The following is an 18,369-nucleotide window of genomic DNA, read 5'->3' as shown; positions in this document are numbered from 1 at the left end:
TAAGGAATGTACTCCAGTTACTCATTGGACTATCTGTCAGCATCTCTCAAGGCTGCAGTGTCTTCCCCAACAAGGACAAGTTCAGCAGGTGAATTGGAACACCATTACCTGCAGATAGACACAAAATGCTGGAGCAACTCAGCAGGTCAGGCAGCACCTCTGGAGAAATGTTGGGGGAGTCCAGAACCAGGAGCCACAGTCCTAGAATAAAGGGGAGGCCATGTAAAACTGAGGTGAGAAAGGACTTTTTCACCCAGAGTTGTGAATTTGTGGAATTCTCTGCCACAGAGGGCAGTGGAGTCCAAATCACTGGATGAATTTAAGAGAGAGTTAGATAGAGCTCTGGGGGCTAGTGGAATCAAGGGATATTGGGAGAGGTTGGGCACAGGTTACTGATTGTGGATGATCAGCCATGATCACAATGAATGGCGGTGCTGGCTCGAAGGGCCGAATGGCCTCCTCCTGCACCTATTTTCTATGTTCTATGCTCTATGTTTCTATGTGATGTTTCGGATCGGGACCCATCTTCGGATCTCGACCCGAAACGTCATCTATTCCTTTTCTCCAGAGATGCTGCCTGACCTGTTGAGTTGCTCCAGCTTTCTGTGTCTATTTTCGGTATAAAACTACATCTGCAGTTCGTTCCTACACACCATGAGCTGTAGGTTCCCCGTCAAGTCATAAACCATCCTCAATGCAATATTTCATAATTCCTTTATCGTTATTGGGTCTAAATTCTGTAAGATTTAGCTCAAAAGCATGGAGGTACCTTTCACAGAAGAAAGACAGCGATTCAAAAAGGTGGCTCAACTCTATCATTTGAAGGGCAATGAGGGAATGGCACTAAATATTAGCCGTTCCAGCTGTAGAGACGGTGAATTCATCAATTTGAAAGCCTGAAATCTGAATTGCAAGACTGATAACATTTCTTTGATCGGGAAGAGAAAAAAATTGTGTATCCATAAAAAATAATTTGGAGAATTAATAAATAAATGTTCATTCTGTTTCCTATTTAGATTGCTGATGGTCAAAGGGACCTAATCAACTTGTATAGTGTGAAGAAGCGTCACTTCATTGGTAATACCAGCATGGATGCCGGTCTTTCCTTTCTAATAGCAAATCATGCCAAAGCAGGAGCCAATGACTTGGTGTTTGACCCATTTGTGGGAACAGGTAAGGAGGAAACCACCACTGAGACCAGCTCCCTGCACATTAGCAAATGTAGCAGAGCACAGATTATCTCCCAAAGCTGTCTCGGTTATGGAATACATTTAACATTCATATCATTCAAAATCACACAGCAATCCCAAATACATGTGAGCTTGTGGGTTAATTGACCCCTACAAATTGCTCCTAGTGTGTAGGGAGTGAATGTGAAAGTGGGATAACACAGAATTAGTGTGAATGGTTGATTGAAGGTCGGTGTAGATTCGGTGGGCCGAAGAATCTGTTTCCATGCTGCAGCTTCCAATCAATCAATCAAACCTAAAAATATCTGAAAATTGTTGACCGACAGAAAGTAAGATAAACAAACACACACACACACACACACACGTAAAACATTTAAACTGATTTCAGACAAAAAAAAAAACGATTTGCCTTTCTGCACAGAGTGGATTTCTCCTGTTCATTTAGTTGATTCTGCACTTTTGCTGGATGTAACTTGGCACAGACCAGCAGACAGATTTTCCAGAACTCTCGCTGAGTTATCAGCAAAACCTGGCAGATTCCGTGAGTAGATGGTGTTTCTGCGAGTGTCAGGTTCCACCTCAGCTTAGACTCGGGCACAGCCCAGTAATTAGCTTAGCTGTCAGCAGATCAGTGTGGACCTTGACCGATCGCCTGATAAATTTTATATCTCCAACGAGAATTAAAATCAAAAGGAAAACTATTCTGCACTCCCAAACATTTTCAGTGCCAGTGAGGTTGTTGAGATGTATCTCATTGTTGACAGTTCAATTTCACTTGAAAAGAAAAGCCATAATTTTTCTTGCATGTTTAGTTGGCAAGTGAGGCAATCTCAACAAAGTTGTTTTTTTAAACTGCAAATGCAAAAAATCTGAAGAACCAAACCTGCTGGAAACATGACAGGGCAAGCAGCATTCCAGGAGAGGTAAAGAAATGTAAGGTTTCAGGTTGATGACCTTTCATCATAATGGGGGGAAACCAAGTTAGTTTTTAAGTTGCAAGCACCTTACCATTCATGATGTATGTCCTATCCTTATTTCATATTTATAAAAGTGGATCATCTCACACTTATCTCGATTAAACATGACTTGCATTTCTCAGTCCAATTTACCAACACAGCATTATCATTCTGCAGCCTAAGACTACCCTCCACACGCAACACTATCAACAACTCCAGTAATCTCCCTGCTATCTCCCTGCTATCTATGAATATGCTAATCATGCTAATCATGCCACCTCTATCTATATTATTTGATTTATTCATGTATATGACAAAAAGCAGGGGTTCCAGCACCAGTCCCTACAGAACACCACTTGCTGCAGGCTTCCAGTCTACCATCACCCTCTATCTCCTATTGCCAAGCTAATTTACCAAAACCCTGAATCACAATGGGCAAAACTTTTGAACCAGTCTCCCATTTAGAACTTGTTAAAAGTTATACTGAAATCATTGAAAATGCACATCTACTGCACTCCCCCTGTCAATTTGAAGATAGAAAAAATAATGTGATACCTTCTATGTAGAATCATTGAGTCATACATGACAGAAGCAGGCCCTTCGGCCCAACTCCTTCGTGCCGACCAGGGTGCCCCTTCTAAGGTAGTTCTATTTGCCCCCATTAAGCCCATATCCCTCTAAACATTTCCTAACCAGGTGCCTGTTTTAGGTTATTCATGTACATGGATAAAACTGAACTGGGTAGTTTTGGTACAACTAGAGAAAGTGAGTTATATAAATTGTTGAATTTGATATTGGGTCCCAAAGGCTGTCCAGATGGCAGATGTGGTGCTGTCTCAAAGTTACATTGGGCCTTATTAGAATAATGCGAAAGACCACAGACAAACTGGTCAGAGTGGGATCAGGGTCACTGATCCCACTCGGTGGGAGAATTAAACTGGCTGGCAACTGGGCAGACATATTTGCCCCTGCAGACAGAGTAAAGGTAATCTGTAAACCAATCACTCAATCTGCATTAACAAATTTGGTAGGCGTTCAAGTGCTTCACCTGGAAAGGACAAGGGTCCCAGGATGGTGCGAAGTAATGAGGTAAAAGAGCAGGCATTGCATCTCCTGCGTTTGCATGAGGGAGTGCCATAAGGGTTTAGTTAACTAGGTACCAGATGAGAAGAACTGTAAGTACATAGATGCCTCACCTGAAAGGACTGTCTAAGTCTCTGTTTGTGTTGCTTGTTGATATGAGGGGGATATCATTGTGGTTATGCAGGTATTTTCCCACAGCTCTGATCTGCACTACACAGCTTTTGCATGATCCTCTGTGTATTCTCCCGCCATCCTTTTAATCTATTCACATCTGATCACCATGGCAATCGTGGCCCTACACTTATCGAGACAGTCCCTTTGCCCTATCCACCCTCTATCACTCTCTCTGCAACTTAAATCAAACTTCTATTACTTTCCCAATTCTGATAAAGGATCTTCAATAAAACATCAACTCTATTTCTACTTCCACAAATACGCCTAATCTGTTGAATGTTAACAGTAGTTTCTGATTTTAAGGAAATGTCATGTTTTTTATGGCAGGATATTGATGCCACCGATGGCTTCATAGGCCTAGTAACCGGGGATCAGCCCTAACCTCCAGTCCTGTCTGCGTGGAGCTTGTTTGTGATTCCTGGGAACATAGAACAGTATAGCTCAGGAACAGACCATCAATGTCTATGCCGAACGTGATGCCAAGTAAAATTCATTTCCTCAACCTGCATGTGATGCACATCCCTCCGACCTCTGCATTTCCGTGTGTATATCCAAAAGCCACTTAAATGCCACCATTGTAACTGCCTCCTCCACCACCTCTGACAGCACATTCCAAGCACTCATCACTCTCCGTGTAAGAAAACTTGTCCTGCACATCTCCTTTAAACTTTGCTCCTCTCATCTTAAATCTATGTGCTCTGGTCTTTGGCATTTCCACCCTGGGTAAAAGATGTCTACCTTATCTGTGCCTCAAATAATTTTATATACGTCTATCAGGTCTCCACTCAGCCTTCGTGCTCAGAGCAAACAATATGTGTTTGTCCAACCTCTCCTTATAGCTATACCTTTGAATCCAGGCAGCATTCTGGTAAACCTCTTCTGCGCCCTCTCCAAAGCCTTCAGGTTTATAGGTAATTGGCCTGAGTAAAATGGGCCCTAATGTGTAGGGAGTAGATGATAAATTGGGATATCATAGAACTAGGTCGAACAGGTGATCGATGGTCAATGTGGACTCAGTGGGCTGGAGGGCCCGTTTCTAGGCTGCATTACTTAACTTCCTTCCTGTAATGGGGTGACCAGCACTATTCCTCTGGTGCAACATTTCACTCTGCAACTTTCTTCCTTACTTAACAGATTCTACATCTGCACCCTTTTAGTCATCTCCACTTTTCATCTTTCAACCCTTGGTTACTCTCCCCCACTCTGCTGCCAATCAATCCCTCCACTTGAATCCACCTATCACTTGCCAGTTCTTGATCCACCCTTCCTCCCACCTCTCAACCAGCTTTCTGTCCCCTCCTGGAGTCATAGAGTGATACCGTGTGGAAACACGCCCTTCGGCCCAACTCGTCCACACCGGCCAACAATGTCCCATCTACCATAGTCCTACTTGCCTGCGCTTGGTCCATAACTGTTCAAACCTGTCCTATCCATGTACCTGTCCACTGTTTCTTAAACGATGGGATTGTCAAAATCTCCTCTTATCGGTCTGAAGCAGGATCCGGTATTGAAAAGTTGAAAAGTCCATTTCTTTCCATAGATGCTGCCTGGCCCAGTGAGTTCCTCCAGGAGATTGTTTTTTGCTTAAGATTCCAGCACCTGCAGTTTCTTGTATGTCCAGAAGCAATTTGAGCATCTTTCAGGGCCATATCAAGTCATTACAAATAATTTTCAAACAAAAGATCCACTATTTAATTGGCTATGATGTTTTTAGAAACACTGTGGAATTCTTTGCCACAGTGGGCTGTGGAGGCCAAGTCAATGGATATTTTTAAGGCAGTGATAGATAGATTCTTGATTAGTACGGGTGTCTGGGGTCATTGGGAGGAGAAAGGGGTTAAGAGGGGAAGACAGATCAGCCACGATTGAATGGTGGAGTAGACGTGATGGGCCGAATTGCCTAATCCTGCTCCTATCACTTATGACCTTATGACAGTCTTTCAGAATTCCTTCACAATAGCAGTGGGAGGTGGACAGACTGGCTGAGTTTCAGTATAATGTTCTATAATGGACCGTAATATTCTATTGCAGCAGTTCATGTTATATAGTCACACTTTGTTTCCTCTAGGCAGTCTTCTTGTTGCTTGTGCACATTTTGGAGCATATGTCTGCGGGGCAGATATTAACTACAACATTATTCATGGACGTGGTAAGAAATTTCAATTTTTAAACATTGGTCATACTTGCACATGTAATCTATATTACTCAGATCTTGTATATGTTTTTTTTTGTGGTTTGACCTGATATATACGTAACAGCGATTGCGGCAAAACGGTGAACCGTAGCGCGACGGTTTTCACACTGCCTTAATCGCCAATCTCGAGCTCGGTCGGCCGTGATATTTTCATTTACTTTGGTCGCGTATTTTTTAAGTTACAGAGCTTTTAAAGCGCTGCCCCCCCCCCCCTTTTCAGGGGGGCGCTGCGGTGCAGATTTAGTCTTCAGCTTGTGACGGCTACATTGTTTCGAAAAGTTTCCAAAAAAGCACTGATTGTTTTAAAGTAGTGTTTTTTGTTATTGCAAGTCACTTGACATACACAGATCAGGAGGACGGGCCCAACGGGCACACTTGGAGAGTAAGAGTGGGGCTGGGGGAGGAGAGAATGGGGGGTGTGGGGACGGGCCCAACGGGCCCGCTTTGCTAGTCTTTCTTATAAAAACAAGATGCATCTTTAAATAAATTGGTGATTCTTTTTTTTTAAACCACTGATTATCTTTTTTGACAAAGTCAAGTGAGTTAATTTTTAAATTGGATAATTATGGTCTAAACAAAGAATCATAAAAGCTAATTAATTTTTAAATGAAAGCCCCAGGGCGGTTCATAAAATATAATGGATAGGGACTTGGATGGAGAGAAATTAATCGGCAGTCTGATAAGGTTTGGAGAAGGCTTGGTTCAATTGTACTTTCTTTGCCTCTAAGCTACAAGCTTGTATGTTCTTCAGTGCAGCACTTATGGGGAGTGGTACTCCTGAAGGTGCTGTCTTGTGTTGGAATCCTATTTGCATGGCCCCTGGTGACACCAATCCACAGCACAATTCACGAGAAAAGATTTCTAATGTCTTCCTTCACACAGGTTGACGCAGTATTGGTTAAACCAACATTTATTCCTGTTCCAAAAGGGCATTAGCCTTAGTAATTTACATAGCAGTTTCAAAGGGCATTTAAAAGTCTATCGCATTTCTGTGGGTTGGATCCACAGTTGGCCAGATCAGATATAGTAGCATTTTTCCGTCTCTGAAGAATATTAGTAATTCAGATATTTTTCTTTGCAAAAGATCTATGATTTTGTCATTATGTCAGATAGTAGATATGTGTTTCAATTATATTTTTATATTGTCCAGCTGTTGTGGTGGATTTTGAATCAGTCCAGACCTCTGATTAAAGGTCCAGTGACGTGACAGAAACCACCCTCCAAATATCAATCGCATGCTCACCATGAACAGATTATCTGATCATTCATTTAATCTTCTAATGTGATCTCACTATGCCTAATTTGCAACAATGATTACACTTAAAAAGTAATTGATCAGCTGGAGGGAGGCTTAGATTTAAGTTTATTATTTTCACATATACCAAGTTACAATGAAAATCTTTGTTTTACAAGCTATCCAAACAGATCAGATAATTCTATACTTAAATACAATCAAGTCAAACTCAAGTATGATGGATAGAGCAAAGAGGTAGGTACAGAGTGCAGAATATAGTTCTCAGCAGTGTAGCGCATCAGTTCCATAGACAAAGTCCAATGTGTGTGTGGGGTATAACTGAATCGGACAATATCCTAGCTTATGGAAAGACTATTTAGAGGCTTGTTAACAGATGGTGAGAAACTGTTCCCGAGTCTGGTGATGTGGGCTTTCAAGCTTCTGTACATTCTACAGGACGGGAGCAGGGAGAAGAGGGAATGACAGGGGTGAGACAAGCTTTTGATTATGTTGACTGCTTTTCTGAGGCAAAGTAAAATTCAGATGGAGTCATTGGTGGGAAGTCTGGTCTAAATCTAAAACTCTCTGCAATTTCTTGTGGTCTTGGGCAGAGCTGTTCCCAAACCAAGTTGTCATGCTACCCAACAGTATGCTTTCTATGGTGCGTCTATAGAAATTTATGTATCAATGTTTGCATGCCGTGTATCCTCAGGAGGTAGAGGCGCAGTGTGGCTTCTTGGATGTTGCATCGGTGTGGTTGGTCCACGAGACGTTGATGATATTAATGAGAAGGAACATGAAGCTATCAACCATTTCCACCGGCACCATTGGTGCTGATTGGGGCATGCTTCCTGAAGTCAACAAATAGCTCCTTTCTCTTGCTGACATCAAGGGAGAGGTCTTGACATCATGTTGCTAAATTCTTTTTATCCTTCCTGTACTCTGTTTTGGGACATTGGGAACCCCTCCATTTTGAAACATTGTGTGGACTAGAAAGGCACAATTTAAGAAAAATAGTTCATTTTTGAAAGGAGTGGAGAACCATGGAGAGTTTTTGGTAGATAGTTTGTGAATGGGGCAAGCACAGTGGATATGATCTGCACTGTGTAACAGTATCAGATAAACTGCAGGCGGCAGCACCAGCCACTATACATGACGTTTGCTGACCTTATTCTTTGCTGACCTTATTGACCACCAATGTGGACGGAATGTGGAACACCCTCCTCAAAATCACTGACCCACAGAAATTAGTTCAAGGATGCCAGAACTAAAAGTTGGTCTACAACAGAATTAATCTCAGTGGTGTCAAATATGGCTGCACCATTGTCCCAAATTTTTTTACAATTTTTCTCACCTCTGATTCGTACCTCTTCTTCAACAAATTTACAGTGGGAGTGGAGCTAATCTTTGGAACTCATGGGAAGCCGTTCAACTGACGACAGCTACACTCCAGAACCAAGATTATCCAAACTTTGAACTGCAGTGCTAATGATGTCGGGTGGCAGTGCTGCACTGGTTGAGTTGCTGCCTTACAGCGCCAGAGACCCAGGTTTGATCCTGACCTCGGGTGCTGTCTGTACGCAGTTTGTACGTTCTCCCTGTGACCTAGTGAGTTTCCACCAGATGCTCTGGTTTCCTCCCACACTCCAAAATCGTACAGGCGTGTAGGTTAATTGGCTTCAGTAACAATTGTAAATTGTCCCTAGTGTGTATGGGTTGATCGTTGGTCGGCGTGGACTGGGTGGGCCGAAGGGCCTGTTTCTGCTCTGTATATCTAAAGTAAAGTGATGTTTGCATTTGTGCACACTTGGAAGCTGTCATGATCGGCACGTTCAGCAAAGCATATGAGGGGATTGATGCGACCACCTCTTGCCCTTGCTTGCAGTTCCCACAGCTGCCAAATGCAGCTGGGTGATTGCCCATGCCTGATGCTCTTTATTCGCATTTCTCACTGTTGTGTTTTTGTGGTCAGCTACTGCATTGGCAGTCAAGCCTCTACATTTCTCAGTGCTTTGATTGCAAGGTGTTCTGACTATATATCTTGGGTCTCCATTGTTATCTCATCATACAGACTGTAGTTTTTAACCCCTGAAAAGTTTGCTATTCAATACATCCATGGGGGCCAAGTTTAATAGTTTATACTGTACTTTACAATGTGACAAGCCCACACAATTCAACCTTCTTGCTCATTAAGTTGCCCCAGCTTTATTTTTTTCTGTACTTTCCTGAAACTTTTATTACTTTATTCCTGGGATGACAGGATTTGGGCAGCACACTGGCGCAGCAGCAGAGACTGGGGTTCGATCCTGACTGTGGATGCTGTTGGTACGGAGTTTGTATATTCTCCCTGTGACCGTGTGGGTTTTCTCTGGGTGCTCCGGTTTCTTCCCATGCTCCGTAAGTTGTAAAATTGTCCCTAGTATGCAGGATAGTGTTAGTGTGGATGGGTTGATTGCTGGTTGGCATGGATTCAGTGGGCTGGAGGGCCTGTTTCCATGCCGTATTTCTAAAGTAAACTAAAGTAAAGATTGGCCTATCAAGGGAGGCTAAACAGTTTGGGTCTGTATCTTTGAAGTTTAAAAGAATGTTAGGTTATTCAAACATATAAGATCCTAAGGCTGTTTGAAAGAGTAAATGCTGATATGTTGTCACTAGAGGCAAAGTCAAACAAGGGGGCATGGCTACAAAAGAAGGGGCTGGCTATTAAAACTCTTTCTTCTTTCAGCAGATATTAAATCTCTGTAATTTTCTGCCCCTGGGGTTGATGGAGGCCAGACTATTAGATGTATTTAAGTTGGAGATAAAGACAATTTCAGAGGAATTGTAGGTGAAGGGAAATGGCACAGCAGAGGAGTTGAAGCCATCGTGGATTAGCCATCATGGATTAGCCATCATGGATTAGCCATCATGGATTAGCCATCATGGATTAGCCATCATGGATTAGCCATCATGGATTAGCCATCATGGATTAGCCATCATGGATTAGCATGGATTAGCCATCATGGATTAGCCATCATGGATTAGCCATCATGGATTAGCCATCATGGATTAGCCATCATGGATTAGCCATCATGGATTAGCCATCATGGATTAGCCATCATGGATTAGCCATCATGGATTAGCCATCATGGATTAGCCATCATGGATTAGCCATCATGGATTAGCCATCATGGATTAGCCATCATGGATTAGCCATCATGGATTAGCCATCATGGATTAGCCATCATGGATTAGCCATCATGGATTAGCCATCATGGATTAGCCATCATGGATTAGCCATCATGGATTAGCCATCATGGATTAGCCATCATGGATTAGCCATCATGGATTAGCCATCATGGATTAGCCATCATGGATTAGCCATCATGGATTAGCCATCATGGATTAGCCATCATGGATTAGCCATCATGGATTAGCCATCATGGATTAGCCATCATGGATTAGCCATCATGGATTAGCCATCATGGATTAGCCATCATGGATTAGCCATCATGGATTAGCCATCATGGATTAGCCATCATGGATTAGCCATCATGGATTAGCCATCATGGATTAGCCATCATGGATTAGCCATCATGGATTAGCCATCATGGATTAGCCATCATGGATTAGCCATCATGGATTAGCCATCATGGATTAGCCATCATGGATTAGCCATCATGGATTAGCCATCATGGATTAGCCATCATGGATTAGCCATCATGGATTAGCCATCATGGATTAGCCATCATGGATTAGCCATCATGGATTAGCCATCATGGATTAGCCATCATGGATTAGCCATCATGGATTAGCCATCATGGATTAGCCATCATGGATTAGCCATCATGGATTAGCCATGAACATACTGAATGGCAGGACAGGTTTGAAGGGACTGATGTCCTACTCCTGCTCCTATTTTCTTGTGTTCTTGTGTATGCAGCCTTTTATATCAAGGAGAATAATTCTTCACTTGAATTTAGAAGGATGAGAGGGGATCTTGTAGAAAGGTATAAAATTCTTAAGGGATTGGACAGGCTAGATGCAGGAAAATGTTCCCGATGTTGGGGGAGTCCAGAACCAGGGATCACAGTTTAAGAATAAGGGGTGGGCCATTTAGGACTGAGATGAGGAAAAACTTTTCTGCCACAGAAGGCAGTGGAGGCCAATTCACTGGATGTTTTCAAGAGAGAATTAGTTAGCTTTTGGGGCCAAAGGAATCAAGGGATATGGGGAAAAAGCAGGAACGGGGTACTGATTTTAGATGATCAGCCATGATCATATAGAATGGCGGTGTGGCTCAAAGGGCCAAATGGCCTACTCCTGCACCTATTTTCTATGTTTCTATGTTTCAACTGGGAGATAAGGATGTGTTTTAAATATCAGAGAAGAAAATTAAATTGGAGATTTTCAAGCAATTGCAGAGGATGGTGATGATAATGTAGAATGGTGCCTGAGAAAAGAAAAAGCTGTCAATGTGCATTTCTGCAAGAAAGAAATAAGGGGAGAGGCATGGCTAAAAGTTAAGTGGTAGTTAGATCAAAGGGGCAAGAGTTGAAAGATTATACAAAAATATTTGCAAACCTTTAATTTACCACTGTTTGATGCAAAACTGCGAAATATGAAAGATTGCCCTCTGCATCTACCTGCAATATACCTGACCGAAAATTGGTTATGAATTCTTGAGCTTAATTGAATGCTTTAAGGGCCTGTCCCACTTAGGCGATTTTAAGGCGAATACTGGCGACTAGGCTGTCGCCGAACGTTCGCCGGGGTGTCGTGGGTATGAGGAGTCTTCAATGAATCGTAGCGGATCTCGGCATGTCACGGAAAAAAATTCTAGATAGAAATTTCTCGGCGACAACTGGCTTGTCGCCAGGTATCGTAGCTTATTGCGGGCGCTGTCGCATGCTGTCCCCAGGTTTGCTAGGTTGTCGCAGATGCATTTAGAAGCACGTAATATTAAATTAAGAAAAGGCATTTGAAGATACCAGAAGATAGTTTTGTTGAACCAATTTATTTACCGTCAGGACATTTGACAGGTAGATTGGAGGCGACAGTTTGACGGTCAGGTAAGTGCGGGAATTTTGCGATGTTTCCGAAGACGGTGTAATCTCTTAGCCAGGTGCTAGTCTCACAAAAAAAGTAACTTGTATCGACCTGACTTGGCATTAGCGTGGTCATTGTCGTAGGGTAAAAGAAAATTTTGGCGATCTGCTACGACTTTGACAGCCGGCGGTAGTCGCCTTAAAAATCGCCTAAGTGGGACAGGCTCTTTAAAATCAGCAGCACGTCACCTCATTAGAGGGCAGGTGGTGGGCGGAGGCTGGAAAATTCCCTCCGTAGGATTAAAGAGAGGAAAATCAAGTGATGGAAATAACGAATGAGAAACAGTCTAGCATGAAATATAAAGTTGGGAGCAGCAGCATAGAAACAATGAAACAAAATAACTAGAATGTGTAAAGTGAAGAAAAAATTGATTAAATATTTTTTAAAAGCAACTTCACATTTGTTAGTAGGTTAGAAGATTAAGGGTAGCCTTGACTAAAATAGATTTTGGGATTGATTAATATATTCATTCCTTAATTCTGCAGGCAAGGCCAGTAGGAAGGACCAGAAGTGGAGAGGACCAGATGAGAACATTCGGGCTAACCTTAGGCAGTATGGCTTGGAGCAATTCTATGTTGATGTACTTGTTTCAGATGCTTCAAAAAATGTATGGAGGAAGGCCAATTTTTTTGATGCAATCATTACTGATCGTAAGTTGATGTTGAAGAAAATATATTTTAATTGAAGTTTTTATGTGCCAAAAACGGCCAAGTAACGAGCATCTGCAATTCCTTGTTTCTAAAACCAATCTTTTACATTTCTTACTGTCTCAGCTGTCCCATAATCTTGCTCAACAGAGTGTTAAATTATGCTAGAGGCAGTACTGCATTTGTGCTTGAGCCAGTTTTGAATTTACCCTTGTAGGCTTAAGGAACTGCCGATGCTGGTTTATAAAAAAAGGACACAAAGTCATGGGGTAACTCAGAGGGTCAGGCAGCATCTCTGGAGAACGTGGATAGGCGCTGTTTCGGGGCGGGACCGTAAACCGCCATAGGGGGAAGAAATGTGGGAGCACGGCATAGTCTGGCGAGTGATAGGTAGATACAGGTGAGGAGGGCTTTGATTGGGAAATGGGTGGACAAAGGTGAAGGGTGGCCATTGGTTAGAGTAAGGGGCAAGGCAGGTGGGAGTAAGGAAGCCGGAATGATGAGAGAAATTGAGGCTCTGGTCAGGAAACAGAAGGAAGCATGCGATAGGTAAAGGCAGCTGTGATCAATTGTATCCTTGGATTAATTCCAGGATCTGAGAAGCATATTTATGAAGGAAATCAGAAAGGTAAAAAGAGGGCAGAAGATATCTCTGGTAGTTAATCTGAGGAAAAATCAAAAAATATTTTATAAGACATTCAAGGAAAGAGGGCAACTAGAGAGAGAATACGTTGCCTCAAAACCAAATGGTCATCTCTGTATGGGGCTGCAGGAGATGGGTAGGGTCCTCAATTAATATTTTTCCTCCGTTTGTACTGTGGAGAAAGACATTAAGGCTGGGGTACTTGGAACACTTCATGGTGATGTCTTGAGGACAGCCCGTATTATGGTTGAAGAGGTGCTGGAAGTCCGAAGGCATACGAAGGTAGATAAATCTCATGGAACTGATCAGATATATCCGAGGACAATGTGGGAAGCTAGAGAAGTTGTAGGACCCTGGGTGAGAAATATGAATCATCATTAGACATGGATGAGGTGCCAGAAGACTGGAGTGTGGCTAATGTTGTGCCTGTATAAGAAGGACCATGGAACTGCAGATGTGTAGGAAAGAACTGCAGATGCTGGTTTAAATGGATGATAGACACAAAATGCTGGAGTAACTCAGCGGGACCGGCAGTACCTCTGGAGAGAAGGAATGGGTGACGTTTCAGATGGAGACCCTTCTTCAGACTGTTGTCACCCATTCCTTCTCTCCAGAAATGCTGCTTGTCCCGCTGAGTTACTCCAGCATTTTGTGTCAACGATTTAAACCAGCACCTGCAGTTCTTTCCTACATACTTCATAACACTGGTTATGGTCATACTTTATAACTATCTGCCGATCAACCCCCCCCCCCCCCCCACCTCACCTGTATCCACCTATCACTTGCCAGGCTTTATCTCGTCCTTACCTCTCTTCCAGCTTTCACAATCAGTCTGAAGAAGGGTCTGACCCGAAACATCATCTATCCATGTTCTCCAGAGATGCCTAGCCCACTGCGTTACACCAGCATTTTGTGCCTTCTTTTGAATTTGGCCTTGACATTTCCCTGCAGGGCATTTTTTACATTACCACTATTAGGGGCAAAAGCAATGCAAACAGTGCAGCATGGAGCAAAAAATCTAAAAGGGTTGCACATAATCTTTCGAAAAGTTAGATCTTTCGTTTCTTCTACATGTTTTTCTCCTATTATTATTATTTGCTTTTGTTGTAGATAGACACAAAATGCTGGAGTAACTCAGCAGCACAGGCAGCATCACTGGAAAGAAGGAATGGGTCACTTTTGTTCTGATTTCAATTTTCCGTATATAGACTGGGAATCACATTCTGTTAAAGGGCTGGATGGTTTGGAGTTTGTAAAATGTGTGCAGGATAGTTTTTTGCAGCAATAAGTAGAGGTGCCTACCAGAGAAGGGGCAGTGTTGGACCTCCTGTTAGGAAATGAGATGGGTCAGGTGACGGAGGTATGTGTTGAGGAGCACTTTGGGTCTAGTGATCATAATGCCATTAGTTTCAATATCATTATGGAGAGGTCAAATCTGGACCAAGGGTTGAGATTTTGGATTGGAGAAAGGCTAATTTTGAGGAGATGAGAAAGGATTTAAAAGGAGTGAAATGGAAATTGTTGTTTTATGAAAAGGATATAATAGAGAAATGGAGGATATTTAAAGGTGAAATTTTGAGAGTACAGAGTCTTTATGTCCCTGTTCGGTGGAAAGGAAAGAATAATAATTTGAAAGAGCCGTGGTTTTCCAGGGAAATTGGACACTTGGTTCGGAAAAAGAGGGAGATATACAATAAATATAAGCGGCAGGGAGTAAATGAGGTTCTTGAGGAATATAAAGAATGTAAAAGGAATCTTAAAAAGGAAATTAGAAAAGCGAAAAAAAGATATGAGGCTGCTTTGGCAAGTAATGTAAAAGTAAACCCCAAGGGGTTCTATAGATATGTCAATAGCAAAAGGATAGTGAGGGATAAAATTGGTCCATTAGAGAGTCAGAGTGGACAGCTATGTGCTGAGCCGGAAGAAATGGGGGAGATATTAAACAATTTCTTTTCTTCGGTATTTACCGAGGAGAAGGATATTGAATTATGTGAGGTAAGCGAAACAAGTAGAGTAGTGATGGAAATTAGGAGGATTAAAGAAGAGGAGGTACGGACACTTTTGAAGAATATAAAAGTGGATAAGTCTCCAGGTCCTGATAGGATATTCCCTGGGACATTGAGGGAAGTTAGTGCAGAAATAGCAGGGGCTATGACGGAAATATTTCAAACGTCATTAGAAACAGGGATGGTGCCGGAAGATTGGCGCATTGCGCATGTTGTGCCTTTGTTTAAAAAAGGTTCTAAAAGTAAACCTAGCAATTATAGACCTATTAGTTTGACGTCTGTGGTGGGAAAATTAATGGAAAAGATACTTAGGGACAATATATATAATTATTTGGATAATCAAGGCCTGATTAGAAACAGTCAACATGGATTTGTGCCTGGAAGGTCATGTTTGACTAATCTTCTTGAATTTTTTGAAGAGGTTACCAGGGAAATTGATAAGGGCAAGGCTGTGGATGTTGTCTATATGGACTTCAGTAAGGCATTTGACAAGGTTCCACATGGAAGGTTGATTAAGAAGGTTAAATCGTTGGGTATTAATAGTGAGGTTGCAAGATGGATTCAACAATGGCTGAATGGGAGATACCAGAGGGTAACGGTTGACAATTGTATGTCAGGTTGGAGGCCAGTGTCTAGTGGAGTGCCCCAAGGATCTGTGTTGGGTCCACTGTTGTTTGTCATTTACATTAATGATCTGGATGATGGTGTGGCAAATTGGATTAGTAAATATGCAGATGATACTAAGATAGGTGGAGTAGTTGATAGTGAGGTAGATTTTCAAAGTCTACAGAGAGACTTGGGCCTTTTGGAAGGGTGGGCTGAAAGATGGCAGATGGAGTTTAATGCTGATAAGTGTGAGGTGCTGCATTTTGGTAGGACAAATCAAAATAGGACGTACAGGGTAAATGGTAGGGAATTGAGGAATGCAGTGGAACAGAGGGATCTGGGAATAACTGTGCATTGTTCCCTGAAGGTGGAATCTCATGTGGATAGGGTGGTGAAGAAGGCGTTTGGTATGCTTGCCTTTATAAATCAGAGCATCGAGTATAGAAGTTGGGATGTAATGTTGAAATTGTACAGGGCATTGGTGAGGCCAAATCTGGAGTATGGTGTGCAGTTCTGGTCGCCAAATTATAGGAAGGATGTCGACAAAATGGAGAGGGTACAGAGGAGATTTACTAGAATGTTGCCTGGGTTTCAGCACTTAGGCTACAGAGAGAGGTTGAACAGGTTGGGTCTTTATTCTTTGGAGCGTAGAAGGTTGAGGGGGGACTTGATAGAGGTTTTTTAAATTTTGAGAGGGACGGACAGAGTTGACGTGGGTAGGCTTTTCCCTTTGAGAGTGGGGAAGATTCCAACAAGGGGACATAGCTTCAGAATTGAGGGACAAAGGTTTAGGGGTAACATGAGGGGGAACTTCTTTACTCAGAGGGTTGTGGCAGTATGGAATGGGCTTCCGGTGGAAGTGGTGGAGGCTGGCTCGATTTTATTATTTAAGAGTAAATTGGATAGGTATATGGATAGGAGGGGATTGGAGGGTTATGGTCTGAGTGCAGGTAGATGAGACTAGGTCAGGGAGAATGGTCGGCGTGGACTGGTAGGGCCGGACAGGCCTGTTTCCATGCTGTAGTTGTTATATGTTATATGTTATAAACTACACACGATGAGGTTTTAAAAAGGTCCAGACACCAAAGGATGGTTGAATTTGTTTTAGTCTTACAATTGACCGTAGAATAAAGCAGAGTTAACTTTCTTAATTGTTAAATGTATGAAGTTACAGATCCTCTTTGATGACTTCAGGGACTTTTTTTTAAAGCTCCGTACGGTGTAAGGGAATCTACACGGAAAACAGGATCACAGAAAGGAATTATAAAATCAGCAGAGGAATAGTAAGTTTAAATTTGAATTAAACATTTATGGATCTTGAAATACAATTGACATTTGTGTCTTAATACTTTATGCTGCTATTAACAGACCAAAGATTAAATAATATTTTAAATCACTTTAGAAAACCTCATAACAGTGCTTCTTGGAAAATCAGCTAGCAGTCTCAATGATGTATTAATTTGGTATATTTTCTTCTTGGCTGCTGAGTAATGTAAATTGAAAAGGGGGCTATTGCCATCTTCAGAGATTAAAAAGAAGCTTTGGCATTATGTACTTCAGAATTTAACTTTTAAAAGGATTTATTATTGATTTGGAAGAGGGAACAGCAAGCAGTGTTTTGAAGTTTGCTGATGACACTGAACAGGTGGGATTGTGAAATGTGAGGAAGATGCAATGAGGCTTCAAGTGACATAGATTGAAGGGATAGGCAAAACATGCCAGATACTGTCTTACAAGGATAAATGTAAAGTTATTCACTGCAATAGAAATAAAACCCCATAAAGGCAGTGATTTATTCAAATGGTATCCTTGTGCATAGTTCCCATCTCTTATCAGACAACTGAATCATCCTACCACAACCAGAGAGCTGTGCTGAACTACTATCTACCTTATTGGTAACCGTCGGACTATCCTGGATCGGACTGCTGGTTTAACCTTGCACTAAACATTATTCCCATATCATGTATCTGTACACTGTGAATGGCTTGATTGTAATCATGTTTTATCTTTCTGCTGACTGGTTAGCACGGAACAAAAGTTTTTCACTGTACCTCGGTACATGTGACAATAAACTAAACTAAACTAAAACGAAACTAAATTGTGGCCAGAAAAATAATTTGTGCTTCCAATGATCAAAAGGAAGTTTGGGCTCCTTGTGCTGCATTTCTCACTGTAATATTGTGCTGTACAGCCTCCGACTTAAATAACGGTCAGCTGAAGCCTCTAGGCCACCTGTAAATACAAGTTTTGAGTGAAATTTTGGATGGTTTGATGTTAAATAAACTTTGGAGAGTAACTTTTTTCCTGGGTCATTTTTTCTTTGACTTCCCAATGCAGCATCAATTTTTTAAAAGTTATTTTTGTCTTGTTAACTTAAACCACCAGATGGCACTCTTATTTCTTAGATATTATTTCTTTGTGCCTTTAACTCTGGGAAGGGAGGTAGGAACTAATCTATAATTTACAAATTCAGGTTTATCATTCTTTTCATTTGTAGAAATGGGCGAAACTTGAGAGTGTTGAAATGTTGAAAGTGGCGAAAATTAAA

General features: G+C 41.9%; 1 protein-coding gene across 4 annotated transcripts in view; it reads left to right on the top strand.

The window, feature by feature from the left end:
- trmt11 (tRNA methyltransferase 11) overlaps positions 1-18,369 on the top strand; it is a 72,958-nt gene that overhangs the window by 18,264 nt on the left and 36,325 nt on the right. For all 4 annotated transcript variants that reach the window (XM_078400171.1, XM_078400173.1, XM_078400174.1 and 1 more), the window contains exons 7-10: positions 1,017-1,173; positions 5,472-5,552; positions 12,405-12,569; positions 17,032-17,104. In XM_078400171.1, coding sequence (XP_078256297.1) covers positions 1,017-1,173; positions 5,472-5,552; positions 12,405-12,569; positions 17,032-17,104 — 476 coding nt within the window. The remainder of the gene's footprint in view (positions 1-1,016; positions 1,174-5,471; positions 5,553-12,404; positions 12,570-17,031; positions 17,105-18,369) is intronic.

This window comes from Rhinoraja longicauda, chromosome 5, assembly GCF_053455715.1.
Source record: "Rhinoraja longicauda isolate Sanriku21f chromosome 5, sRhiLon1.1, whole genome shotgun sequence".
Taxonomy (NCBI): domain Eukaryota; kingdom Metazoa; phylum Chordata; class Chondrichthyes; order Rajiformes; family Arhynchobatidae; genus Rhinoraja; species Rhinoraja longicauda.
This window is presented reverse-complemented; position numbering and strand designations above follow the sequence as displayed.